Genomic DNA, 27921 nt, shown 5'->3' on the forward strand with positions numbered 1-27921 from the left:
TCTGCTTTTTAAAAAGTTATGAAATCATAACCTCAAATTTCAGTTTGGACTTGAAACTAATTCACAGCCATTTTCAGCTGACTTATTTCTAGCACACAGTTGACGGACCCTTCCCCCACCTTTTGAAAAATCAATTGATCATTCACATAGTTGTCCTTCTGACTCAGGAACATATTCTTACCTGTAACTATGATTTTCAGCAGTGGGCAAATGGGTTGAGATAAGGAGAGACCATTTTAAAATGTCACAGCTTCATCATTTATAACCTCAGGGTCCCTCCCATGCTGCTGTTTTCTCTTGTTGATCACATGGTCAAGTGTCATGTTCTTACTATATTTTTTCTTCCTACTGGCAGATTTGGAGTTAAATGGGTTGGAATCTGGAAATGGGGATGAGGAAGCAGTGGATCGAGAACCAAGGCGCCTGAGCAATAGGCGTTCTGTCCTCACTAGCCCTGTAGCCAATGGGGTCAACCTGGATTATGACGGACTGGGCAAAACCTGCCGAAGTCTTCCAAGTCTGAAGAAAACCTTGTCAGGGGACTCATCCTCTGACTCTAGCCGGGGCTCCCACAATGGCCAAGTGTGGGATCCTCAGTGTAGTCCCCGAAAGGACAGACAGGTGCATCTGACCCATTTTGAGCTTGAAGGCCTTCGCTGTCTTGTAGATAAGTTGGAGTCTCTGCCACTGCACAAGAAATGTGTCCCCACAGGAATAGAAGATGAAGATGCTCTTATTGCTGACGTGAAGGTAAGGGTTGGTTATGTTGTATAACAGCCACTGATCTGGCTGGGGCAGGCATTTTCTCAATTCTTAGAAAGTATAGGAATTCTGGTTAATCCCTGGTTCATTCAGAAAGAAGTTAATATGTACGTGTGAGTGTGTGTGTTGTACAGTGTTTGATTTCCTAGAATGAGATTAAGTCCCTGCTATGAAAATACTGACACTTGTATGTTCAGTTAGGACTTAAATTTAGTCCTAAAAATGCAGATTTCAGATACATCCTAAAAATAAAGGCGAACCTAAGAAAGTATCAGTATTAGGAAATACTAAATTTAAATAAGTTATCCTCAGATAGAGGCTTGTTTCAGAATAAAAGTGGCCAATAGCCATCTCTAGCAGTCTCACCCCAAGCAGATAAGAAGCTTTTTTTATGCTGGGTGTTGTTGAATAGGTTTCACATATTTAGTTTCAAATTTATCTACTACTAAGATTTAAATTAAAAAAAGACTTAAATACATCAAGACAGCTTGAGAAGTATCTTTATAAATATAATCTGTCCTGGAGCGCCTGGCTGCCTCAGTCAGTGGAACATGCGGCTCTTGATCTCAGGGTAGAGAGTTCAATCCCCACATTGGGCATAGAGATTTTAAGAAAAGACAAACATAACAACCTATCCTATTGCTTTATCAAGTTTCTTCACGTTATATTTTTTTCTACTTTTTCAAGAGCTCTCCCAGTATTAGTTATTTTCAGAGCCTATTCCAACCTTCATGTATTGATCTCAAAGGAATGAACTTATTTTTCAGGAATCCAGATTTCAGCTGTCTAAATTGGAGGAAGGTCTTTTAAGTTTTTCCTCACAAATAACCATTACCATGAATACCAAAAAGTATAAAGCTGGGAATATTAATTTTCTCTTTAAATCATCACTTGGAACTACATTTTGGGTACAGGGCATGTGAATTAGAAACTGGTTTGCAATTGGTAATATGTGTTTATTTTCAAAACCTATCATACGGATTATTTTAAGCCACAGAAGAATTTATATTGAATAATTTTATGTGCCCTAAGAAAGATGGGCTAAATATTTCAGTATGTCTGTTCCATCCCTGACTCCTTATTCACATTTTTCCTTGGCCACTTCTGCCATCCACCTCAGGAAAGAATTCTGATCTCCGGGATAGGACCTGAAGTTTTTTTTTTTTCTGCTTTTTCTTTTTGTGGTAAACTGTTTAATTGTATCTTATCATTTATGCATCAGTGAAAGGGTAAAAAACTAAAGAGGCTAAAAAAGAGTGGTATCTGGTGAGGTTGGTCCTCTCTAGTAGTGATAGAAATGGGACAGTTGGTTTTATAGTTTGGTTTTATAAAGTTTGTTCTAAAAAAGACAGGTGTTGAGACGCCTGGATGGCCCAGCATTTGAGTGTCTGCCTTTGGCTCAGTTTGTGATCCTGGTCCGGGATCAAGTCCCACATCAGGCTCCCTGTGGGGAGCCTGCTTCTCCCTCTGTCTATGTCTCTGCTTCTCTCTGTGATTCTCAGGAATAAATAAAATCTTAAAAAATTAAATTAAATTAAAATAAAATAATAAAATAAAATATAAAAGAGACAGGTGTTATCATTGTAGCTTGTATTTAGGGGAGGAGATGATAAAGTTCCAGATAGTTCTATAATGATTGATGTGCAGCAAAATAAACTTAGCCATACATTTCCAGACTCATAAACTAGATTCCAAATTCACTTTCCACCCTTGAATGAGCAAAGAACATTTAAGTTTTTTCTTTTCTATTGTGATAATAGGACATATGTATTTTTACTTTCCTGAGAGTTTGACTCCAGCATCTTTCCTTTTTTTCCTCAGAAGTTTCTTTTTTATGTAGCTATTCCATCATAGGTACATGTAGGAAACATTAATTAACTTGCCTTTAGAATCCATAAGAAGAAAGATTTCTAAGTTTATATCTCACTGACATTCCTTTGGTCCGGATATCTATATTTCATTAAAAAGATTAAGGGATTTAGGGGATCCCTGGGTGGCTCAGTGGTTTAGCGCCTGCCTTCAGACCAGGGCGTGATCATGGAGTCCCAGGATCGAGTCCCTCATTGGCCTCCCTGCATGGAGCCTGCTTCTCCCTCTGCCTGTGTCTCTGCCTCTCTCTCCCTCCTGAATAAATAAATAAAATCTTAAAAAAAAAGATTAATGGATTTGACTCCATTGAATCCAGTTGTAGGAAGCCATATTATAATCCACTAGTCAGTTGTACAAGGTCAAGTATCCTGATAGAAGTACATAAACTCCCTTACTAAAGTAGTTAAGATATTTAAGGAGGCAGAGTGATGGAAAATGTAGAAAAATTTGTGTCAAATACTAAGCAGAATAAAAGAAGGCAGCAAGAAAGGGAATGAGTTAAAAAGATCTCTAAAGAGGGCTCTTAGCATTATGAAAAGTATCTAGAGAGAGCTTCCTTTTATTTGTCAGGAATCATGAAAAACATGGCAGCCACCACAGTCTAAGATAGAGTTGCATAGAGACCAGAGCATGAGGAAGGAACGGCCACCAGAATGACTAGTAGGCTGGCAGTGTTTGATTATTCCTGCAAGGGCTTGTCCACACCTTGTCTTATTTACCCAAGAACATAGTTAAAACGCAGCTGATACCAAAGACAGCAGATTTAGATCCCCACTCTGCAGGTACTTTCACTTAAGATCAAATAGATTAAATTATTCCTATACTTGACAATTTGTGTTTAATCTGAGCTTCAGACAATAGTGAGTTTAGAGCTTCAATACTTTGAGAATCTGAACATCACCCAAAAGAGAAGTTTTGGATTGGGTAGGTGCCAGTACTGCACAGCTGGAGACTGCAGTGCTAGAGAACTTGGTGCGTGTAGCATAGGAGCCTGCACTGCAGTAGAGGATAACAGCAAGCCCAGAGTTTACTCTTCCTTCAGAGAGAGGAATTGTTTCTTGTTCCTTGTTGCAGCCTGTATGGCTCTCATGAAGAACTAGCAGAAGAGATGAGAGCAAAAGTGGTGAGATGAAAGATCCATGATTCCGTATCCCTGAAAGAAAAAGCCATTTTAGTAATGGTAGGAAAAGGCTTTGAAGATTCTAAAATGTGAAATTCTGCATTGTTGAAGAAAGATCATAGAATATAAAGTTGGAAGGGATTAGATAAAAAGGGGGATATTAAAAAGTGTTGAAAAAAAAAGTGTTGTCTTTTTTTTTAAAGATTTTATTTATTCATGAGATACACAGAGAGAAAGAGAGAGAGAGAGGGAGAGACACAGTCAGAGGGAGAAGCAGGCTCCATGCAGGAAGCCTGATGTGGGACTCGATCCCAGGACTCCAGGATCACGCCCTGGTCTGAAGGCAGGCACTGAACCGCTGAGCCACCCAGGGATCCCCTTGATTTATTGATAAAAATCAGGGGAAAGTAATCAGTATGTAAGTTTGGGAATGTATGGTAACTTTGACTCTTAAAAGTGTACTAAAGGTAGAATGGAATTCTCTCCCACTGTGAGATACTCTTGAATCTCTGAAATAGAGAAGTCTTGTGCTTGATAGATGGTGAATAAAGAGAATCTAGAGCAGTGTGTATAGTACAATCCCATTAATGTGAGAAAAAGTCTCTTTGTATGTGCATTGCAGGGGTGCTGGAGAGAGGGACATCCCAACTGCTGACAGTGGGTCACAGCAGTGTGGTAGCAGTCAGTTGGAAGACTTGAGTTTTTAATTAGACCTTATTTTCTTGTTTGTATTTATTTAGGTCATAAAGTCACTCTTAATATATGTACATAGATAAAAAGTTTTTAATATATCAATGTATTTGGCTGCCCAACTTAGTGAAACAAATTCAGTGTTATATATTTATTTTCTTGGTTTCTCAAAGCTTTTTTTTTTTTTAAGATTTTATTTATTCACAAGAGACACAGAGAGAGAGACAGAGACACAGGCAGAGGGAGAAGCAGGCTCCCTGCAGGGATCCCAAGGTGGAACTCAATCCTGGGACCAAGGATGAAGCCCTGAGCTGAAGGCAAATGCTCAAGCACTAAGCCACTCAGGTGTCCCTCTCTAAACTTTTTTTTTTTTAAGATTTTATTTATATATTCATGAGAGACATAGAGAGAGTGGCAGAGGCATAGAGGGAGAAGCAGGCTCCTCACAGGGAGCCCGATGTGGGACTCGATCTCTGCACCAGGGATTATACCCTGAGCCACTCAGGTGTCCCTCTAAGCTATCTTGATAAGCTTGGCAAACATGTGATTTTTGGTCAAGGTACTAGATGTATGAAAGCCTATTTTCTCTTCTGTAAAATAACATCTACCTCAATGGAGCTATTCTGAAAATTAATGGTAATGTTAGTAGAGTACTTAATAAGCCATATCACTATTGCAAAAAAACAAAATACATGTTACAAATGTATGAGTTAATTTATTCCACTACTCTGAATCATGCCTGCCTAGCCTACTCTGTGCCAGGAACCAAACTGAGTGTAAATATGCAAACATGTTATGGATCAAGCCCTCAAGGGGCTTACTATTCATTGGTGAAGCAGGCATTTAAATGGACTGAGAGGGCAGCCCTGGTGGCTCAGCGGTTTAGTGCCTGCCTTCAGCCCAGGGTGTGATCCTGGAGACCCAGGATCGAGTCCCACATCAGGCTCCCTGCATGGAGCCTGCTTCTCCCTCTGCCTGTGTTTCTGCCTCTCTCTCTCTCTCTGTGTGTCTGTCTCAAATAAATAAATAAATAAATAAATAAATAAATAAATAAATAAATAAAATCTTTAAAAAAATAAAAAGTAAATGGACTGAGAAAATAAGTACACTCTAGGTTTACAGGTACCATGCATGACATAAAGTGCTGAGTGAACACTGAGTATAGATGGCTGAATTCTGCCCTAAGGGAAGTCTTAATTCAAAAATTAAAGGGCACCTGGCTGGCTCAGTCGAAAGAGCATATGACTCTTGATCTTGGGGTCATGAGTTTTCACCCCATGTTGGCTGTAGAGATTACATAAAAATAATAAAGGGCGCCTGGGTAGCTCAGTTAAGCATCCAACTCTTGATTTTGGCTCAGGTCATAATCTCAGGGTGGTGAGATCGAGCCCTGCATTGTGCTCTGTGCTGGGCATGGAGCTTGCTTGTCCCTCTCCCTACCCGCTGCCGCATGCTCTCTCTACCTCTCAAATAAATAAATAAAGGCTTTAAAATAACTAAACAAGCTTTTTAAAAAATATTTTATTTATTTATTCATGAGAGATACAGAGAGAGAGGCAGAGACACAGGCAGAGAGAGAAGCAGGCTCCATGCAGGGAGCCCGATGTGGGACTCGATCCTGGAAGTCCAGGATCACACCCTGGGCCGAAGGCAGGCGCTCTGTCACTGAGCCATCCCTAAACAAGCTTTTAATAAGTTAATAAACTTGAGTACCTGCGTGGTTCAATCAGTTAGGGTCTCAACTCTTGATCTCAGCTCAGGTCTTGATCTCAGGGTTGTAAGTTCAGGTCCCATGTTGGGCTCCATGCTGGGCATGGAGCCTACTTTAAAAAAGAAATAAACAGGGATCCCTGGGTGGCACAGTGGTTTGTAGAGTGAGCATAAGTGGGGTGAGGGGCAGAGGGAGAAGCCGACTCCCTGCTAAGCAGGGAGCCCAAAGCAGGGGGCTCAGTCCAAGAACTCCAAGATCATGCATGACCTGAGCCAAAGGCAGATGCTTAACTGACTGAGCCTCCCAGGCACTCCATTTTCAGTCTTTACTGTTATTTGTAATAATTCACACATTCTTACTAAGTAGAAAGTTTTGTTTTTGTTTACTTATTTTTTTAAAGTAAACTCTCCAACCCATGTGGGGCTCGAACTCACCACCCCAGTACTGAGTTATGTGCTCCACTGACTGAGCAGCCAGGGGCCCCTAAATAGAAAATTTTAAATAATTTAATGGCTACAAGGCATATCAGGTTAGGTTAAAATACACATAATTCTTCAAAGTTTTTTTTTTTTAATTTTTTATTTATTTATGATAGTCACACAGAGAGAGAGAGAGAGGCAGAGACACAGGCAGAGGGAGAAGCAGGCTCCATGCACCGGGAGCCCGATGTGGGATTCGATCCCGGGTCTCCAGGATCACGCCCTGGGCCAAAGGCAGGCGCCAAACCGCTGCGCCATCCAGGGATCCCTCAAAGTTTTTATTTTTATATTACATAATGTAATGCTTACTAATTCTGATCTTTTGTTGCCTATCTTTTATTCTAAATTAGTAGAAAAAAATTGATCTTGTTTAATTTATGATTTGGAAATTTAGTGGGAGTAAGTTCCCTAGTACCCTTTCTGTTTTTTGTTCTTTCCTGGTAGCCTTTAGGGTTTTCACTTGCTACAACTTGATAACATGTTTGTCCTAAGTATTCGTTCTTTATCATCCCTCCAGGTTAGATAGATCTAAAAGGAAAACAAGGATTTTCCAAGAAGACCTTTCACACTATTAAGGAAGGAAAACTTTTCAGACATTAATAGGCTGATTGCACTTGGTCTTTGAGTCTTAAGATAAGTCCAGACGAGAGGTTTAGGATTAGAATGGTCATAGAAACTTTCAGGAAGAGCTTGGTCAAAAAGCACAAAACCTCCCTCCTTTCCTTGGTAAACTACTGTAAAAATTAAAATATGTAGTCTCTCCAGGCAAAGCCTAGGCCTCATAAAGCCTATTAGCCACTGACTCTACACCAGAAACTCACTGAAACAACTGTCCTGGAAATAAGAATGTTTCCTAGCTAGGTTCTTAGTGGCCTGAGATGTTTATTTCAAAGCAACTTCTGTAATTTCTGGAAAAGCCACATACATTTATGAGAATCTAAATATTACAGAAATTTGGCTCCAAAATACAGTGCACTGTAGCCTGAGACTGCTTGTTCAGTCTGAGCTTCACCCTGATTCAATCAGTGTATGGAGAGTTTGTGACACATATCACTTGAGGGACTGTCAGAAGTGGCATCAAGATGTCTGACAAGATGCAGGGTCTGCTGTTTCATTCAGGGAACGTCAAGAATAGGGCAGGCAGGGGCGCTTGGGTGCCTCAATCAGTTATGCGTCTGCTTTCTGTTCAGGTCATGACCCAGGAGTCCTGGGATCTCAGATCCTGGTCTCCCTGCTCAGCGGAAAGTCTGTTTCTCCCTCTCCCTATGCTGCCCCCCTCCCTTGTGCTCTTTCTCTCTCTCTCTCTCTCAAATAAATTAAATCCAAAAAAAAAAAAAAAAGAATGGAGCAGGCAAAACTACCAGAATAGAAAATGAACTGGAAAGGTGCAGGAGTGCTGGAGTGGGGGCAGTCTCAGGGGCAGGGTCCCAGGAGACTGGCGGACACAAATTCAGTGGTTTCTTGAGCTGTTGCCAAGGCAGGAAAATAAAGCACCTTAACCTGAGATTTAGCCTCAGCTAGCTTGACTTGGTCATGATGGAGCTGCTAGAAGAGCTGCCTAGGCATTTCTGTTAACGGTGGTGGAGTGCCCAATCCCAACCAGAGGCAGGCATCTGTTGTAGAAGTAGTTGTTAAACAGACATATGTATTGAATATGTCAATATTGGTTGAAATGTGTCGTTCCTGAAGGTTTTTCTGGAAACACGTATGCTCATTCTGGATTCTGGGTTTGGGAGAGTGAGGGCAGGTGAAGCAGGCGGGCGTGCCAGCAGAAAGGAAACTCAGAGGAGCTCAGCTTGGTTGCCTGGCTCTTGCACAGGCTGAACTTCGGGCGACTTGCCGTTTGCCTGAAGAGCAGGGGGGAGAAGTGTGTGTGCGTGCGTGTGTGTGTGTGTGTGTGTGTGTGTGGTCAGCGGGAAAGAGTGCTGGCTGTAACAATAAGAGGTGACCCTGAGGGGAAGGGTGTGGACGGAGACAAGGACAGTCTCGGGCCCAGATGCCGAATGGGTTAAAGCCTTTCCTTTTGCTGGCGCCTTCCGAAGTCGGCCAGAGGGAGCCCTCCGGGGCCGGCCTTGGTTCTCCTATTGCAGTGGTGGTTGGAGGGAGGAGGCGGGGGGGCGCGGCCCAACTCGCCTCCCGGGCAGCCTTTCCTCCAATCACAGGCCCGACAGCCCTCGCCAAGCACACCCCTCCCGACTCTGCAGCAGGACGGCTGGGCCCTCTGCCTGGCTCGCTCACTCGAGCTCAGCTCCCCCTCCTGCCATCTTCCGTTGCAAAGCATTTCTGGGAGCTGCATGTGGGTGACGCAGCAGCATTGTTCGCAGGCACAGGAAGCCGCGGCTGAGCTGAAGGGCTCGAGAAGGAGCTCAGAGCACGACACGCTGCTCCCTCTGGGTAGCCTGAGGGGTTGTAGCCGGACTGCCCTGCCTGATGTACTTTGGGAGATTCCAGAATTTTCAAGTAAATTGGGATTTTCCTAGAGGGAGAAAACCTAACTCCTTCAGCACAACTTCCAATACAGAAAACAAAACAAAGACGCTGGGGAAACTTCAACCGAGAGCCTCGGCAGCTCCAGAGCGACGAGAAACACAAGGTCAGGCGGGCGGGCGGCAAACCCTTTCTGGCTTGGGGTATGTGTAACTGTAGGGACTTTGTCTCAGCAAAGAGGCAGAAGAACAGCCTACCGGGCAAGTCCAGGACAATGCTCAGGTTACTTAGTGTTGTTTGAGCCGTCATTGCACTTGTTCCCTCTCCTGGTGGGATGTGCTTCAGAATTGGGTCGCTTGGCTTTTGGGAATCCTTTTCCCTTCTCTGTCCAGACGCCCACTGTTCTCTTCCCCTTCCTGTGATGTGTGGGGTGTGGGCTTGTGTTTGAATGTTCTCCCGAATGCCAGGAGCCTAGATAGGCGTCAGCCTTTCCGCACTCCACCCCCGCTCTCTGCTCCCCGTCCCAAACCCCCTCTGGTGAAGGGTGGTGGCTTCTTTATATGGTTTCTTGGAGGGCCTCATCTGGAGTCTGCCTTTTTTGATGAAGCTGGGTGAGCTTGGTTGTATGGCCCCAACAAAATAAGGCTTGGAAGGAAATCTGCATTTCCCTCCACACCCACACAGACCCCAGTAACTATGTCGTCTATGTGTGAACAGCTGCCCCCCACCCCCACGCAGACACAGTTTCTCCACCTACCTTTCCCTGTCCCCCACAAAAAATCTTGCAGGTAGAATTAGACTGCTTCTGGTGAACAGTTAGGTTCCTTTCCTACTCTTAAACAATCGCAGATCTTTCTGTGCGGTCTGTTTTGCTGAAAGTGGAAAGTCCCTGTTTGTGGACAGCTCAGTGCTCTCCGGCAGAGGAAATGGGCAGAGTCCTACTCCTCGGCTGTACGACATGGGGGAGGGGAACTGTACACTCCCTAGCACACATTTTGAATGGACCTGAATTTTTCACCCTAGGGAGATTAGGAGCCCCTACTGGAGCCTAGTCCCACGTGGCACCGCACCTCGCCTCTTCACCCCCACACTGTGGGGTGTTAAACAGGAGGCTTCAGAATAGAATGCCATAGCAACTTGAAGTAAATAAAACGTCTGCAAATGAAATCAGTTTGGGGGAGGGTGAGAGGCATCTGGAGCCTTGGCAAAAGGGATCTTCGTGGAGGAGCTTCCTGGGTGTGAGTTTTAAAGGGTCTTTCTGAGTTCCAACTCTGGGATTTAGGTTACGATCCTTTGGTTAAGAATGAAAATGCTTGGAGAAAAGGGCTTCATGCTTCAGAAAGTCCTGGTCTCTAGGCATAGAGCCTATAGGATTATGGAAATGATTATTAAAAATGGCTCAGGCATGCTCACTGTCCAGGATCAAAGTTTAGTTTTTGTTGAAACAGTTAATATACTAGGGCAGCCTGAAAGGAATCTTGTAACTTGTCTTCTGGATTTGTGTTCTTTTGCTTTTACCTTTGCATTAGGTCTCATGAGGTTAAAGGAAAAGGGATTTCAATCTGCTAGAAGGTTTGGGACTCAGAAATTTCTGTCTAAAACATAAAGACTGTCTTCCAAAAAACACTCAACTAGTATGATTCACTTAAGTGGCAGTTTCTTACTGTAGCATTGTCCTCAAGTCATTCAAACTAGATTGGTTAAAGCCATCAAAACTGTTGCCCCTAAGATTGTTCCTGTTCCATTTATAAGAATAAAGCCAAATAATTACTTTATGTGTGTGTGAGAAATTGATTGATTGATTGGTTGATTTGAAGTTGAGATTTCCGTAACCAGCCTTAGAAGAATATAACTCTGGGTTGAATCGAGACATTAAGACTCTGCCTTTCATACTATTAATCCAGTATTAGCCAGTCCTTTTTTGCCACTTTGCTGAGATCTGCAAAATGAAGGCAGTACTCCTGGATAATATTCATTGATACTGAAAAGTAAAGGGGCAATATTAAGTTTTACTGCCATATATAGAACTGGGTGACAAGTAACACTTGTCGCCATGTAGCTAGTTACTTCAGCATACATACTAACAGTACAGTGAGTATCACAAGTGTGGGATTGGGAGCAAAGGTAAATTACAAGTCTTGATAGTACCACACTAGTTTGAGTTTTCTCTTTCATCTTCAATTTATTTGTTTTGCAGTGAGTCTCTAAATGAAAGGAAAACACAGTTGCCAGCCTGCCCTTCCCATGTTGCTCTTGGGGACTGAGACTAAGTCTGAATGCTGCTGGGAGTGGTTGGCTCTTTGTTCACTGTTCCTGCTTTCTTCCCCCTCTTCTGTCCTATCCTACCCTTAGATTTTGCTGGAGGAGCTTGCCAACAGCGATCCCAAGTTAGCCCTCACTGGAGTCCCTATAGTACAGTGGCCAAAAAGGGATAAGGTAAGAAATGATTCTTTTTGATCTTCAGGGTGCTGAAGCATGTTGCTGGCTGACCATCACCATTCCAGAAAGAAAAAGCACTAGAGGCAGACAGCTTTTGGTGCATTAATATAAACTGACAGGAAATCATTTTTCGGTTCTGTTTTAACTCTTGGGTCAGGGTAATTGGCTATCTTTGGAAGTGACTCTCTTAACTATCAAACTAGGAACTTGCCTCCAGGTTTGGATGCGAAAGTGTGCGTTTATTCACCAGAATGGATCTATTCTTATCGTTTTGGCCCTGTGATTCAGTTATTTCACATATATTTTTTTTAACTGGTTAAAGTAATCATATATATTTAAGTGATGGGAGTGTTTCTATGATGGAATGAATGCACACTAAAAAAAAAACCTTTAATTTGGATTTTTCAGTATCAAATGGAAAAAAGAAGGAATTACCTGTTAGCTAATAAATTGCCAGTTATGAATTTTCATGCCTCTTCAGTTAGGTCCCATATAATTCTTTCCCGTATTGTCCTTTGTCAAGGTTATTAAATAAAAGTAAGAATTCTGATCCTGTCCATGAGTCTGGCAAATACGTAGGTCCTTCTTCGGTGTTTCCCAGTTGAAATTTGCAGAGCCATCCCATTCCAGGAGTGTTAAGGTGTATCGCTCTAAAAGACAAATTAGGGCAGCCCCGGTGGCGCAGGGGTTTGGTGCCGCCTGCAGCCTGGGGTGTGATCCTGGAGACCCGGGATCGAGTCCCACATCGGGCTCCCTGCATGGAGCCTGCTTCTCCCTCTGTCTGTGTCTCTGCCTCTCTCTGTCTCTCTGTGTGTCTATGAATAAATAAATAAAATCTAAAAAAATAAAAAAAAATAAAAGACAAATTAAAGAACCACTTCCTAGGTAGAGGAGTCCCAGTTAGCCTATGCTTGACTGCATGAGACTGGCCTTTATACAGTTTAGTCATTTCTGGCTGTTGAATATTTTGTGTAAGAAACATGTTTAAGGGGGCAGCCCCAGCGGCGCAGCGGTTTAGTGCCGCCTGCAGCCCAGGGCGTGATCCTGGAGACTCAGGATCGAGTCCCACATCAGGCTCCTGCATGGAGCCTGCTTCTCCCTCTGCCTGTGTCTCTGTCCCTCCTGCTCCTGAGCGCTCAATCTCAAATAAGTAAATAAAATCTTTTTAAAAAGATGATGGGGCAGCCCGGGTGGCTCAGCAGTTTAGTGCCGCCTTCAGCCCAGGGCATGATCCTAGAGACCCGGGATCAAGTCCCACGTCAGGTTCCCTGCATTGAGCCTGCTTCTCCCTCTGCCTGTGTCTCTGCCTCCTTCTCTCTCTTTCTCTGTCTCTCTCTCTCTCATAAATAAAAATCTTAAAAAAAAAAAAAAGAAAAGAAAAGAAAAAAACATGTTTAAGGCACCATGGAAAATTAAAGACCTAAAAGATCCAGTCCTTGTTCTCGAAAAGATCACTATGACAAATACAAGTAATAAAATTATAAACATATAGCTGAGAGATGTATTCTGAACTTAAAGGTCTACTGGAGTGTCTGTTATGTACCAGATTCAGAATAATAAATAAGCAAGATCCATCTCACCCTGAAGTAGTTTATAGTCTTCTTTATGAGTATCTTCTGAGTAATAATATTCAGGATAAGGAAATAATGGAGGGCCCTTGGAGTGACTTTGGCACATAGAAAGCTTCAAGGAGGGGCAAGTGTCATAGCTCAACAGAGTGAGAGGGATGTAGCTGAAATAAATAGCCTGAAGGGATTGGCAAACATTTTCTGTAAAGGTAAATATAATAAATACTTTCGGTTTTGCAGGCCATCCAATCTCTGTGGCAGTTTCTCAACTCTGCCACTGCATGTGAAAGCAGCCACAGACCATGCTGAGCATCACTCTGTTCCAGTTAAATTTCATTTACAAAAACAGGCAGTGGGCAGATTTGCCCATGGGCCATAGTTTGCCAGGCTGTGTAATCTTCTACCCTCTCCAGTCCTTAAAGCAACTTGATATATTTGACCTCACTGCTTTCTCTTTCCAGCTTAAATTCCCCGCCCGACCAAAGGTGCGGGTTCCTACCATCCCCATCACAAAGCCTCACACTATGAAGCCAGCTCCTCGGTTAACACCTGTGAGGCCAGCTGCCGCCTCCCCTATAGTGTCGGGAGCCAGGCGGAGACGAGTACGCTGTCGGAAATGCAAGGCATGTGTGCAAGGAGAGTGTGGTGTCTGCCACTACTGCAGGGACATGAAGAAGTTTGGGGGACCTGGCCGCATGAAGCAGTCCTGTGTCCTTCGGCAGTGCTTGGCAGTAAGTGGCATGCTGAGTAAAGACCTTGGGGGAGAGCTGGAGGGGGGATGGGCCAGAAGTGTAAGGATGGGCCAGAAGGATAAGAATAGATCCATTCTGGTGAATAAATGCACATTTCGCATCCAAACCTGGAGGGGTGGTACCAAAGGGGCTGAGGTATAGGTAGTGAGAGTTTGAGAGACTCCAGAGATGGAAAGGAGAAGTTATTCTCTTTGGCTTGCTTTGTTTTGTCCCTTTTCTCTCAGGGTTCAGAAGGAAGATAACCTAATACTAAAAATGATCCTATTTAATCTTTCATCCTTGCTCACCCAGTTTTCAGATGAGAACACAGTATTCCAGGAGCACATCACTGCTGTCCATCCCTCTTCAAGTGGAGGGACCTATGAGGCCTATGACAGACTGGGGAGAATAAACTGGTCTCTATAGGTTTCTCGTTCTCCCTGTCTTCTTCCTCCACTGGTTTCCATGTTCCCTGAGTGCTCCCAAGAGAATTACAGGAAACGAAGAACCCATCTTGAGTTAAAGGGAAGCTGGACCGATAAGGATCTAAGTCTGTTCTTTTTTGGTTTCTATCTTCGTCTTCTTGTAGCCCAGACTGCCTCACTCTGTCACGTGTTCCCTCTGTGGAGAGGTGGATCAAAATGAAGAGACACAGGACTTCGAGAAGAAACTCATGGAATGCTGTATCTGCAATGAGATTGTTCATCCTGGCTGCCTCCAGGTGAGTAGAGGCCTAAGGGGCCTCTGAGGGCTTAGCTGGTAGAATGTCTGAAGGCACTGAGTAGAACAGAGGAGTGTGAGAATCTGTCATAAGAGGCTACCAGCATCCCTAATTTGGACTGTCAGCTATGGGTCATGTCATGGTCTAACATCTGGCCTTGATTCAGATGTCTAGACTGTGTGTCAGCCACTGTGCTAGACCCTGAGGATAGCTCAGGACACAAAATAGTAGTCCCTGTTCCTGTCCTCATGGAGCTTGCAGTCTGGCTTCCAAAGAATGTATTTGGAGTCTCCAGGCCATTGTGGAACTGCCAGGTCTGTTTTGGAATGCCTCATGCCTTTAATCATCTCCACTACGTACTTCTCTGTATCTCTGGATATTAGTTCCTGAAAGATGATGAGAGGAATAGTATCAGCTAACACTTAATAAGTGCTTATTCTGTAGCAGTCTTGGTATGCACTTGAAGACCTCTAAGAAAAAGTAATAGGGAAGTTGACGTAATCTCTAAGAGGTCACAATCAACTCTTAAAGCAAGGACCCTGTGCAGAAGCTCCTTAAGTGATACTAAGATGTAGTTGGGGTGGAGAACCATGATTGATTGGTTGATTAATTGAAAGAGAATCTTAAGCAGGCTTCCCCTACCAGCTCGGAGCCCAGTGCAGGGCTCTATCTCAAACCCTGCAATCGTGACCCAAGCCCAAAATTAAGAGTTGATACTTAACCAACTGAGCCACTCAGGGCCCCCAGGGAACCTCTGTTTTACATGCATTCTGTTGTTTATACCCTTTTTTTGTTGTTGTTGTTGTTTTGGTTTTTTGGTTTTTTAAAGATTATTTATGTGAGAGGGATGCCTGGGTGGCTCAGCCGTTGAGCATCTGCCTTTGGCTCAGGCCGTGATCCCGAGACCCCAGGATCCAGTCCCACATCAGGCTCCCTTAATGGAGGCTGCTTCTCCCTCTGTCTCTGCCTCTCTCTCTCTCTCTCTGTCTCTCATGAATAAATAAATAAAATCTTTAAAAAAATAAAGATTATTTATTTGAGAGAGAGAGTGCATGAGCAGGGGCAGAGAGAGAGGGAGAGAGAATCTCAAGTAGCAACTTCACTGAGCATGGAGCCCGATACAGGGTTCAATCCCACGATTCTGAGATAATGGCCTGAGCCAAAATCAAGAGTCGGAAGCTTAATGACTAAGCTACCCAGGTACCTCTCTTGTTTACATCTTTAAGACAGCCCTGTGAAGTTAGTCTACCCTGTTTCTTCATATTTCTTTCAATTTAAAGAACATTGGTTGCTGATATTTTGTTGATTTTTCCAAAGGGGACAACTATATCATGACTGCCACCTGGCTGACAGTGATTGTAAGATACTGTTAATTGTGAGAAGCAGCCCAATTTTAGAAATATTCAGGTGTGAAAACATTTTTTTTTAATTTTTATTTATTTATGGGCAGCCCTGGTGGCGCAGCGGTTTAGTGCTGCCTGCAGCCCGGGGTGTGATCCTGGAGACCCAGGATCGAGTCCCACATCGGGCTTCCTGCGTGGAGCCTGCTTCTCCCTCTGCCTGTGTCTCTGCCTCTCTCTTCGCTCTCTCTGAATGAATAAATAAAATAAATATTTTAAAAAATTTTTATTTATTTATGATAGTCACAGAGAGAGAGAGAGAGAGAGAGGCAGAGACGTAGGCAGAGGGAGAAGCAGACTCCATGCACCGAGAGCCCGATGTGGGATTCGTCCCGGGTCTCCAGGATCGCGCCCTGGGCCGAAGGCAGGCACTAAACCGCTGCGCCACCCAAGGATCCCAAGGTGTGAAAAAATATGCATTTTAGGATCAATAAAATAGGATATCATCTCCATGTTGATTAAAAAAAAGTGTTTACTATATGCCAAGCATTTTCCTAAACACTTAACAGGTAATTCATTTAATGCTCACCACAATCCCATAAGATAGGAATTGTTATTTACCCCCCACTTTACAGATGAGAACATAGAGTCACAGAGACTAAGCCACTAGTGTCTGAACCCAAGCAGTCATAATTACTATGCCCCACTATCAAGATGAGGTCTGGCACCTTCCAAATTGTGTGATCAGTTCCTTTTGCAAAGTGGCATGAGACTCTCAGGAAAATAAATGTTTTTAAGACTTTATTTATTTATTTATTCATGAGAGACACAGGCAGAGAGAGAAGCAGGCTCCATGCAGGAGCCCGATGCGGGACTCAATCCCAGGACCCCGGTTTCACGATCCGAGCCAAAGGTAGATGCTCAATTACTGAGCCACCCAGGCACCCCCATATATATATATATAATGAGATATATATATATCTGTATGTCAGGAGAGACTCCAGATTGACCCAAACTCTTGGGAATCTCCTCATGGAATCTAAGTTGATCAAGTAACCAAGACAGAGGGTGGCCATTCTCCCTGTGGCTGGGTTTTTCCTCCGGTGGGCCAATGCATTTATGAATGAGTAACTTCCAGATTTTTCTCAACCATGTGGCTGTTATTGTCTGATAAAGGAGACTTAAACAAGGGCATTTGTTTTTTTCGTTTTGTTTTGTTTTGTTTTTTAATTTAACATCTCTGTCTTCTTTCAGATGGATGGAGAGGGGCTGCTTAATGAGGAATTGCCAAATTGCTGGGAATGTCCAAAGTGCTACCAGGAGGACAGCTCGGAGAAAGCCCAGGTAAGGGAGCTTTTTCTAGATTTCCACTGGAGAAAAAAGGAAACCTCAAGCTTAGGGATGGCTAGAATACATTTGCTTTTGCAACTTTATTCATATGGTTTTTCTGACCCACAGATTATTTTGTATTGTGTTTGACATCTTCTTCCCTCCTTTGGTTATTTTTCTTTTATTTTGAGTTTTTAGTGTTTGTCTTTTTTGTAGTACTGAATACTGTTCTACTTGGGGTCTGCAAATTGCTGAGGTCTTTTTACACTCTGGGACCCTAGAAAAAGAGGTAGCACAGCTGAGTTGTGTGAAGAGAGCAGTGAGGCAAGAACAGTTGTTCCTGAGGAGTGAAACTAGAGGGAAGGCAGTAACCTGAGGCAGCTGGTAGGTACAGTCGTGTGCTGGAGTTTCCAGTTAAGCAGGCCCAACATTTTTGTCCTCTTCACCTTTGTGGCCTTGCAGAAAGCTCCACCCATGTGCCCAAACATGTCCTACGGAGGCAGCCCCTCCCTGCAAGGGGACCAGTGCCATAACCTTGGCCCTGTGTAGCTGAGGTTGCTGGCCCGATGGATAATGTCAGAGGGCCAAAAGGACTCTAGTTACTCAGGCCAGCAAGAACGAGACCTGTTGAGGGCATATATGGAGGAGGCAGCTGGCCTAGTGGCAGCCATCCAGGCCCTGGTGGTCTCCTCCAGGTGCATTGCACAGGAGTAGGGACAAGTTTCCTGTCTTCTATTTCTTCCCACTTGGGCGCTGAGGTAGTTGAATTTTCAGTCTCTCTTGGAGTGCAGAGATTTCTAGAGCTGACCAGTGCTGAAGTTCTCCTTACCCCTGCTCCTTACACTGGGAGCTTTTATATCTCTTTTCATTGGCAGCAACACCAGTGGTGGGCGTATGCCTCCCTCCTGCAGCAGGTGGGTTGATGGATGCTGTGTTTTAGTGTTAACTTTCTTGCATTGTAAAAGCCAGCACCCAAAAGATGATCAATTCTCTTCCAACCATAATGCTCTAAGAAGGTACAGAGGAAAGGGAGCGGGCTTGTTGCTGAGGGACAGAAACTGTCTCCTTGAGGAAAATGTGAACCACTGTTCGCTGATCCTTAGTGGAACACTGGTTCCGCATTATCACATCAGTCACAGTGGGCTCCAGGACAAGACAGGTGTCATAGGATGAGGTTGTAGGCCTTTATGGAATGTTGGCTTCACTGAACCCAAATTCCTCTTCTTCATCCAGCACAGATTCCTCTGGAGCATCACAGTTCCTCACAGAGGTTCTCATTCTCTGCTTTATCTTACTTGCAGTTGGTCTCTAGGGATAGGGTGGGGTGCTGAGTAGAAGCAGCAGCCTGGCTCAGATGCTGGTGGAGCTGAAAGTGGTGTTTACTGCTGTCAGATTCTGTGTCCTAGTTCAAACGGTATATGTAGGATGCTTTTCCTCTACCACAAGCATCTACAATCAGAAGCATCTCCTGGGTGAAGGAGCTAAATTAGAGACAGAATTTAAAATGGTCAGATTGCATAGGGGTAAAGTTGTGGCCTCTTTAAAGGATATCTTTATCCAGGGAATTATAATCCAAAAATTGGGGCAAGAGATGAATAAAGTGGGCTGTGGAGTCATGCAGCCCAAATTTAGATCTCACTCCTCTGTACTTGGACACAAACCTTTCTGTCACAGGTAGATTCCCAAGTGACTTATTTGAAGGGTTTATTCTGTAATCAGCTCTCTCCGGCACAGACTTGAGCACAGTTGTTGATCCAGGCATATTGCAGACTCCAAGGAGGTGACCACCCTCTAGCATGCAGGTACCCCTTTCCCCATAGAAGAGAAGCAGTCTAGTCTGTCATCTAGTCTCCTCAGAACAACAGTGAGGCTCACTGTAAATCTAGAGGGTTTTGGAGTAACGCACTGATGGGGCTTTGGGGGACTTGTTTTGCAGAAGCGGAAAATTGAAGAGAGTGATGAAGAAGCCGTGCAAGCCAAAGTCCTGCGGCCCCTGCGGAGCTGCGATGAGCCCCTCACACCCCCGCCTCACTCACCCACTTCTATGCTGCAGCTCATCCATGACCCAGTCTCCCCCCGGGGTATGGTGACTCGGTCATCCCCTGGGGCTGGCCCCAGCGACCACCACAGTGCCAGCCGCGATGAGCGCTTCAAACGGCGGCAGTTGCTGCGGCTGCAGGCCACAGAGCGCACCATGGTACGGGAAAAGGAGAACAATCCCAGCGGCAAAAAGGAGCTGTCTGAAGTTGAGAAAGCCAAGATCCGGGGATCGTACCTCACTGTCACGCTACAGAGGCCCACCAAAGAGCTCCACGGGACATCCATTGTGCCCAAGCTGCAGGCCATCACGGCCTCATCTGCCAACCTTCGCCATTCCCCCCGTGTGCTAGTGCAGCACTGCCCAGCCCGAACCCCCCAGCGTGGGGACGAGGAGGGGCTGGGGGGAGAGGAGGAGGAAGAGGAGGAGGAGGAGGAGGAAGATGACAGTGCAGAGGAGGGGGGTGCAGCCAGGCTGAATGGCCGGGGCAGTTGGGCTCAGGATGGAGACGAAAGCTGGATGCAGCGGGAGGTCTGGATGTCTGTCTTCCGCTACCTCAGCCGCAGAGAACTTTGTGAATGTATGCGAGTGTGCAAGACGTGGTATAAATGGTGAGCAGGGATACAGGGATCAGGAGTAGGGGTACGGGAGTAGGTGGCAGGTTTTCCATATGAGAACTGCATGTGCCTTGGCATCTGGAGGCTTGCTGGGTCCCAAAGGATTGAGTCAATCCATCTAGACAGTGGGTCCTATTAAAGATGTGGCCATTGTGCCTACAGATATCCTCAGGAAAATTTGGCCCTTTGCTTTCTCTCCCTGCTCCATACTTTTCCTATTTCTCTTCACTGGATACTTGAAACTGATTTGGGGGATGGATTTTTTACAGTTTTGCTAAAACTTCAGTCATCAGTTTCCCCCTCTCAAATACTCATCACACATTTGTTGAGAGTGTGACTCTGTGCCAGTCACTTCTTTTGCTGGTGACACTGATGACTGCTTTTAAGCCCCTGCCTCAGTTACCTCTCTGTCTCGTGAAAGAGGGTGGACATGCTTTCCAAAAAATGTGAATGTCTTCACAGTTTTCCAGGTTTTGTTCTTATCCCCCAAGTCTGGCCCAGAATTCCTTTCCAGGAAGCAGGGTCCAGTTTTGAAACTTAAGACTTAACTCATCCTTCCTAACGAGACCTACCATTTTTTCTCAAGTTAAACAGTAAAACATTTAGGGGGAAAAGTCCCTCAAGATGATAAACAGACGTTTCCATAGGGCCTTATTTTCCCTTTAGCTCCTAGACCCTAGGACATAACCCATACCTTGTGTCTGGGTCGAACCCAATTACAGTAATTCTTAGAGCGTAAGTAATTCTTAGACAACTGGTACACCACGTTCCTTACTGGGATCATGTTAGAAATGCAGATTCTGGGGGCCTGTTTCAGTACTCCTGAGTCAGAACCTTTGGGGGTGGGGCCAGGCAATCTGTATGTTTTCCAGGGGCTTCTGATAGGTGTTAAACTCTGAGCTTCACTACTCTATCATTAGTAGCTTGTTTTTGCCATACAAGTCTCATGTGCCACTGGTGAAATATTTTCAGTCTTTTTTTTTTTTTTTTTTTTTTTAAATTTTTATTTATTTATGATAGTTACAGAGAGAGAGAGAGGCAGAGACACAGGCAGAGGGAGAAGCAGGCTCCATGCACCGGGAGCCCGATGTGGGATTCGATCCCGGGTCTCCAGGATCGCGCCCTGGGCCAAAGGCAGGCGCCAAACCGCTGCGCCACCAGGGATCCTATTTTCAGTCTTTAAATAAAGACATCATTCTCTGCAAACACAAGTTTACTTCCCAAAACTGAATTAATATATGACCTACCTAATTCTCCTAATATTTTCTCTTTGTAGGGCCAATGGTTCTGCCTGGCTCTATCCCTCAGTTTCCAGGCCAAGCCATATAAGACTTGTACTATATGCTGTCTCCCCTTCCCCTGCTGACCAGACTCTGAGCTGGCCTTGGGGGCAAGGGCTGTAAAATATTAAACAGAAGCCTGCATATTGCAGTGCTATTTGTGGCCTACGGACTGTAGATTGCAGTGGAAAGGCAGGCCTTTCCCTTCTAGTTCTGTCCTGGATGGGACCAGAAAATAAAAAGGACAGCACTGAAGCAGAAACCCAAGACAGGGAGAAGACTCTCCTGGCCTGATAATAAAGAGCCTCTCTTGGCCTGATACAGTAATGGGCTCTTTGTAGAGCTTAAGGCAGGATGGATTGTAGCTGTGCCGAGGAATGCCCTGCATCCCAGGCAGCTGGCTATGACTGACAAGGGAGGAAATGGAAGCCAGCCTAAGACTTCAGGCAGTAAATCATTTTTTTTAGTATTTAACTTCCACAAGCTTTGGTGGGAGCCATACCATTTTACTGCAAATGAGGGGTTATAGTATATTGGTTGCTGTGTATTCCTAACAATTGTGTTCTTAACCCTTCCAGAGTAAATTGGTTAACTGGTCATTATCTACTATTTAACCTAGAGGGTTGCCGTAGAGGGCAAGCCCTTTACTCTGAGGCAAAAAAAAAAAAAAAATAGGGAATGGTCCTTGTCTGCTTGTAGAAGAGCATAGGCAGGGTAGCTCTCTAGGCGCTCTTCTTTATCCAAAAGCCTGCAGCACCCTTTGATGGGAGCTCCTCCAATAAGGGGTACTGGGTTATTGACGGCCAGTTCTCTTTCTGTCACAGGTGCTGCGACAAGAGACTTTGGACAAAAATTGACTTGAGTAGGTGTAAGGCTATTGTACCCCAGGCTCTCAGTGGCATCATCAAGAGGCAGCCAGTCAGCCTTGACCTCAGTTGGACCAACATCTCCAAGAAACAGTTGACGTGGCTTGTCAACAGGCTGCCAGGTGAGCAAGCTGGCTGTAGGCATTGCTGCCTAAAATTGCTTTAGGGCAATTTCAGGCAGCAGTCCCATGCCATTGTCCTCTTCCTGCTTAGCAGGGGCTTCACCCAGGGCCTCCTAACTGCCAGTCCCCAAAGCACCACTCCAGACTAGCTGGACTAGACGATTATCACCCCAGACAATGAAGAGAGTGGGCACAACCACTGAAGAGATTTGAGTAAGATACTGCCATGGTCGGGCCCATAGAATGCCTTGTTCCCCTCAGCATTTTGAGGTCTTAGGAAGATAGGAAGTTCTCACACTTACCACATTGCTCTGGTAGGAACTGAGTAATTGGTTTTACCACCAAAGCAAGACAGTGTAATAGAGTATACGGTTGCATGTCTATATCTCTTCCTGTTGCAGGACTGAAAGACCTCCTCCTAGCAGGCTGTTCCTGGTCTGCAGTCTCTGCCCTCAGCACCTCCAGCTGCCCCCTTCTCAGGACCCTTGATCTTCGGTGGGCAGTAGGAATCAAGGACCCTCAAATTCGGGACTTGCTGACTCCACCGGCTGATAAACCAGGTAAGCTCTGGGCTTGACTTCTCTGCATTCATCTTACGGTAGCTTTGTCTTTCAACAGACTTTGTCCTCAGAAACTAAAGAAGTGTCAGAAATGATGTTGTGGGTATGTGCAAATGGAGAACAGAGTGTATAAGTGCAGGTTACTGTTTACATCCATCTACTTGCCTACAGACAAAGGAGGGAATACATCTTAGGAGGTACTAGAGTTTGGGACCCAGATAGTATAATCCTGAGGAAGTCCAGGAAAGCTTCATGGCTGAGGTAGGACATTAAAAGTGGTCTAAAAAAGTGTGGGAGTATGGAGAGGGGTGGAGCGTTGCACACATACCCTTTCACTGTGTAAGTGAGGCATAATCTAGCAGCTGAGAAGAAAGAAAACGTGTCTGGTTTCCTAGAAACTGCCCCCACACACCGCTCACTCCCTGCAGGCAGGGCTGGGTGTGGGCAGTTCTGCTTAACCTCTGCAAGGAGGCCTGGCTAGGAAGGAGCTGAGCTGTCTGCAATTTTGGAGCCGGACTAGAGGGAAAAGTTTTGACTTAGGTTCTCTCCTTGCTTGTGCAGGTCAGGACAATCGCAGTAAACTCCGGAACATGACCGACTTCCGGCTGGCAGGCCTTGACATCACGGACGCCACACTTCGCCTCATCATTCGCCACATGCCCCTCCTTTCTCGACTCGACCTCAGTCACTGCAGCCACCTGACAGATCAGTCCTCTAATCTGCTCACCGCTGTCGGGTCTTCCACTCGCTACTCCCTCACAGAGCTCAACATGGCAGGTACGCTACTGTGATGTTTCATGACAGACCATGCCCAGCTCTGCCTGGAGTTTGACCAGTAAAACAGAGAACCTGGTCTGTTGATTGAACTAAATTATGTCATTTCCTCATATCTGGACAAGGACATGGATTTCTCTCTCTTTTAACTGATTAGGGGATGGAAACCTCAAATAGTTGTCTGGTGCCCAAGGGTTAGGTGGCCATCATCGGCTGTGGTTTGGCCAGCCTTGTGTTGCAGGGAGTGAGGGAGTCTTCATGAGATCCTTCTGGTCTTTGAGCCGAGTAGTTATGAAACTAAGGGGGCTTTTGCTTTAGCATTTTAAGGGGGAAAGAGCTTGGGAACTGAGCAGCAGTTCCAGGCTCCTGTGGCTGTGTGTACACAGCATTGTCCTTGTGGTCACTTCCCCACAGGTTGCAATAAATTGACAGATCAGACCCTGATCTACCTACGGCGCATCGCCAATGTCACCTTGATCGACCTTCGAGGATGCAAGCAGATCACTCGAAAAGCCTGCGAGCACTTCATCTCAGACTTGTCCATCAACAGTCTCTACTGCCTGTCTGACGAGAAGCTGATACAGAAGATCAGCTAAAATACACGCAGCCCAGACTGAACAGGAAACCGATCTTCCCCTGACTCCCCAGCCAGGAGAGCCTCTCTCCCCGACCCTGCACGGGCTCTGAGGCCAGCGTCACACTCCCTCTCTGCTCTCCTGTCCCTTGAGCCCTTCCCCTACAGGCGGGGCAGAGAGGGTGGTAGACACCAGGCTTACCTGCCTGCTCCTCTCCCTCCCAAGGAGAAAGGAGTAGCAAATTGATCCGAATCTGAGGGGAAAGCACAGGCTGTGTGCAGTCATGGTGCCTGCTCGCTTGCTCCCCTGCCCGCCCGCCTGCTCGCTCATTGGCCAGGAGGCCGGGCTCTCAGTTCGGGGTGTCTGTGCAACCGTCATCTGTGCCGGGTCCTGGGGCCCTTCTCCCCATCCATGGTCCCCAGCTGTGCCTGGTTCTGAGCAAATTTCCAGGGAAGAAAGCGGCCCTGTCTCCGTGGCCAGGTTCTCCTTGTGGTGTCCAGTGTGTGTCTCTCCTCCACCACACTCTCCCGGCTTCTGCAGGAGGGGCCAGCAGCCCCAGAAAGGCCAGACCCGTGCCGATCATACTGGTGCTGTTGAGGTGTCTAAAACCTCTCATCCGTGTCCATGCTCTCCCCCTTCCTTTAGCTTGATCCTGTCTGATGCCCGTGGTAGTTCACGTAAAGAGGTTACCCCACCCCAGACTTGCCCGCTAGTCTCTATGAGGTCCTTATTGCACTTATTGGGGTTGAAGCTCTTTAGAGGAGCTGGAACTGTGTACCCCAGGGACACCCCCATTTTATTGCTTCCTAGGCAGATTCTGAGACAGGCACCATTTCCTTGTTCTCCCTCTTCAGCCTCCCACTGCCCTTTCCACATGTTCCTCCTTCCTGCCTGGACAGGGCTTTCCCAGGATGCATGTCCTCAGAGGGAACAGCCTATCTCCCCGAGCTGGGGAGAGCAGAGAACTTGGCTAGGTCCCCACCTGCCTCCCAGCAGGCTCTGGGCGTCCAGTGTGGTGTAGCCCCCAGAGCCCAGGCCTGTGTTTAGCCCAGTGGCTCACTGATCTGGCACCTTGTGGCAGGGTGGGGGGTCCTGCTTTGAAGCCAGTCACCTGCCCTCTCTGCCTGTAGCCGTGGAAGGGGGTGTGCATGTGCCTCTGTGTGTGTGGCTGAGTGTATTACACGTGTGTGTGGAGGGAGGGAGGGAGGGGAGCATGGTGTCTCCCGCTCCACCGCCCTGTGTCAAGCCCCATCAGCTGCCCCCTTTTACTTTGCATTGAACGGCCTGTCCAAAGATCCTCTCTCTAGGGCAGCAGAGAGCTTTTTGCACTTTAAAAAAAAAAAAAAAAAAAAGAAAAAAGAAAAAAAAAGAAAGGTCGGTCGGAATTTCTTTTGGGTCAATATTTAAGTGTGTGAGGAGATGCTCAATAGCAGCAGCCTGTGGCAAGAGCTTATAAATGATAGATGCGGATTTGCACTCTGCTCCCCATCTGTGAGGATAGCGATAGCACAACCGAGCCCCGCCTTCTCATCCTCCAACCCCCTCCCTTCCTCGCCCCTTTCCTGCAGCCCAGTCTCAGGCTCTCCTCCTCCTGAAACCCTCCAGGGGAGGGGAAGGAGCCCAGGCACCAGGGGTCTGAAGTGTGAGCCACCCTGAGGAGAGACGCCAACTGCACACTTGCCACTTCCAAAGCAATAGAGGCAGAGGGACCCCCTCTTTGCCACCTAGCCCAGCTTTGAGCCTGGCATTGACTGGCCTCCTAAGAGAAAACTGGGTCCTGGTAAGGGATGGCATTGTGTCTGTTTCTTCCATCTGCTGATTGTCTTGGCTGCACCTTTAAAAGCAGCAGTCTGCTCCCATGACCCTCTGCCCCTTCCATTGGTCTCCAGGCCCCGGTGAGCTGGGGCTGAAACTTTGAGGAAATGCCAGTGACTTATTCCAGAGTGCCTCAGTTAGGGGAACTTCTCTGTAAAGAACCCTGGGTATTGAGCAAAAACCTTATTAATATTATTGTTAATGACCTATAATTGGAAGCTTCCTGCCTTTTTTTGGTTGCTCCTGTGGAAAGTACTGAAAAGATTGTTTCGTTTTGTTGTCTTTTTATAAAAGGGGAGGTGGAGAGACCCCTTCAGAGCAGGGATTGTGCCGGGAGAGTGCCTCTGACTTTGGGACATTTCATCCACAGAAATTTCCAAGCTGATGGTTGGGGGGGGGTGGGGGACAGTTTTTATTTTTGTTTGTTTCTGGTTTGGGAAAACAAGCATTTTTACCACGCACGTAAATTGGTCAGCAGGAAAGGGAGCCCAGGAGTGGTAGCAGATGGACCTATGATGCCCTTGCTGGGTTTCCTTTTTCTCTAGGACTGTGAGTGGGGGGAAATGGTTTTTAGAGGTGAGGGTTATTAGTCCCTGTGGAGGAAAGAAATGTCTCTGGGGACAGAGGATCCCGGGAATCCCATCGCATTTCCTGTAATCTGCTCTGAGATGTGGCCTTGCCAGGAGAGCCTGCCCTCAGAACGCAGGGCCAGACACCCCGCCTCCATCTTTCCAAGCACCGGGGCGAAAAACCACAAAGGAAAGGAAGAAAATTTATATATATATAATATAAAATCACTTGGTGATTAAAAAATAACTGCTCCATAAATAAAACTCCTAAAGTCACTATGTTTAAAGGGTTTGGTTGTGTTTTTTTGTTTTTCGGAGAAATATTGTAAATATATATTTTTTGTTGCTGATTTAGAGTCAATCTCCAATGTTGTGCTAAAAAATTTAAATTAAATGTAAGCATTAAGGGGACAAGTCCTGCTATCTCAGTTGAGACATTGGGGTTATTTTGGGCCAGGGAAGGAGGGAAGCTAGTTGGACTTTTGTTTTCTAAACGTTCTCCACTATTGGTTTTAGAAAGAGCAAGGACATCTTTCCTCTGACACATGGGAATGGGAGATATTTGTGTAATAAAATTTTTAAAAGACAAAAAAGAAATAGCCTCCAGTGGGAAATATTTTGATTTGGGTGTTTTGGGTTTGGGGTTCTGGGTTGCTTTTTTTCCTTCCTTCCTTCCTTTCCTTCCTTCCTTGCTTCTCTCTCTCTTTCTCTCTCTCTCTCTCACTCTCTTTCTCTCTCTCTCTCTTTTAAATAAAAAGGTTTTAAAAACTAAAACTAAAAACCTTTTCTGCCTTGGTGTGAGTGTGTGAAAGTGTCAGGAGGTCATTCAGGCTCTGGTGCTGGGGGCCAAGGCCAAGATTTACGTGTTTCATTCTTCTCTGAGCAGAAGCAGCAGAAGTGCTATGTCCCTGTACTACTTCCCTTTCCTTTTTTTTTTTTCCTTTTATATCAAAAAGCATGACTTGTTTCTAGAAACACCATACTATTTTACTTTATCAAGGTGAACCTTTTAATGGATGTGCAAATGCGATTGTCTGAATCACCATAGTCCCCAAGCCCCTTCCATAGTGCTGTCCTGAGAAGACCTGGGGATTTCTAATCTTGCCATCTCCTGGAGATTCAAGGCCAAACTCCCTCTGCCAAAGCTGCAGCACTGGCACTTCAGCGGTGCCTGCTCAAGGTCACTGGGCCAGGTCTGGACCAGACAGGCTGCAGTCAGCATTTGTTCCACCACATGTTGCTGCTGCTTGTTTGGCTTGGTGAGTACAAGCTTTTAGCCTTTAGATGGGTGTACTAGGTGCTGCCAGTCGACCACCACCTCACCCCTGATGGCAGCACCTCAGCTGAACTCCCATCTGGGAGGTCCCGAGTAGGCTTCCACCACTACCTTCATGGGAGTGGGAAATCCCTGACCACCCTACTCCCCAAGCTGACCGTGAAGGACCTGCACATTCTAGAAAAGGACAGGGTCTTGGACGAGGAGTTGCTTTCATACGGGTTTCTTTGAGGATGGATATGG

General features: G+C 45.7%; 1 protein-coding gene across 10 annotated transcripts in view; it reads left to right on the forward strand.

Annotated features, from left to right (window-relative positions):
* The window catches only part of KDM2A (lysine demethylase 2A), a 115470-nt gene extending 88781 nt beyond the window's left edge, over nt 1–26689 (forward strand). For all 10 annotated transcript variants that reach the window (XM_077862581.1, XM_077862582.1, XM_077862580.1 and 7 more), the window contains 10 exons: nt 356–750; nt 11411–11494; nt 13527–13796; nt 14386–14517; nt 17112–17201; nt 19123–19835; nt 21946–22109; nt 22511–22669; nt 23231–23446; nt 23858–26689. In XM_077862581.1, the coding sequence (XP_077718707.1) occupies nt 356–750; nt 11411–11494; nt 13527–13796; nt 14386–14517; nt 17112–17201; nt 19123–19835; nt 21946–22109; nt 22511–22669; nt 23231–23446; nt 23858–24039 (2405 nt within the window). In that variant the 3' untranslated portion in view covers nt 24040–26689. The remainder of the gene's footprint in view (nt 1–355; nt 751–11410; nt 11495–13526; nt 13797–14385; nt 14518–17111; nt 17202–19122; nt 19836–21945; nt 22110–22510; nt 22670–23230; nt 23447–23857) is intronic.
* The last annotated feature ends 1232 nt before the right edge of the window (nt 26690–27921 follow it).

The sequence above is a fragment of the Canis aureus genome, chromosome 21 (genome assembly GCF_053574225.1).
Source record: "Canis aureus isolate CA01 chromosome 21, VMU_Caureus_v.1.0, whole genome shotgun sequence".
Lineage (NCBI taxonomy): Eukaryota > Metazoa > Chordata > Mammalia > Carnivora > Canidae > Canis > Canis aureus.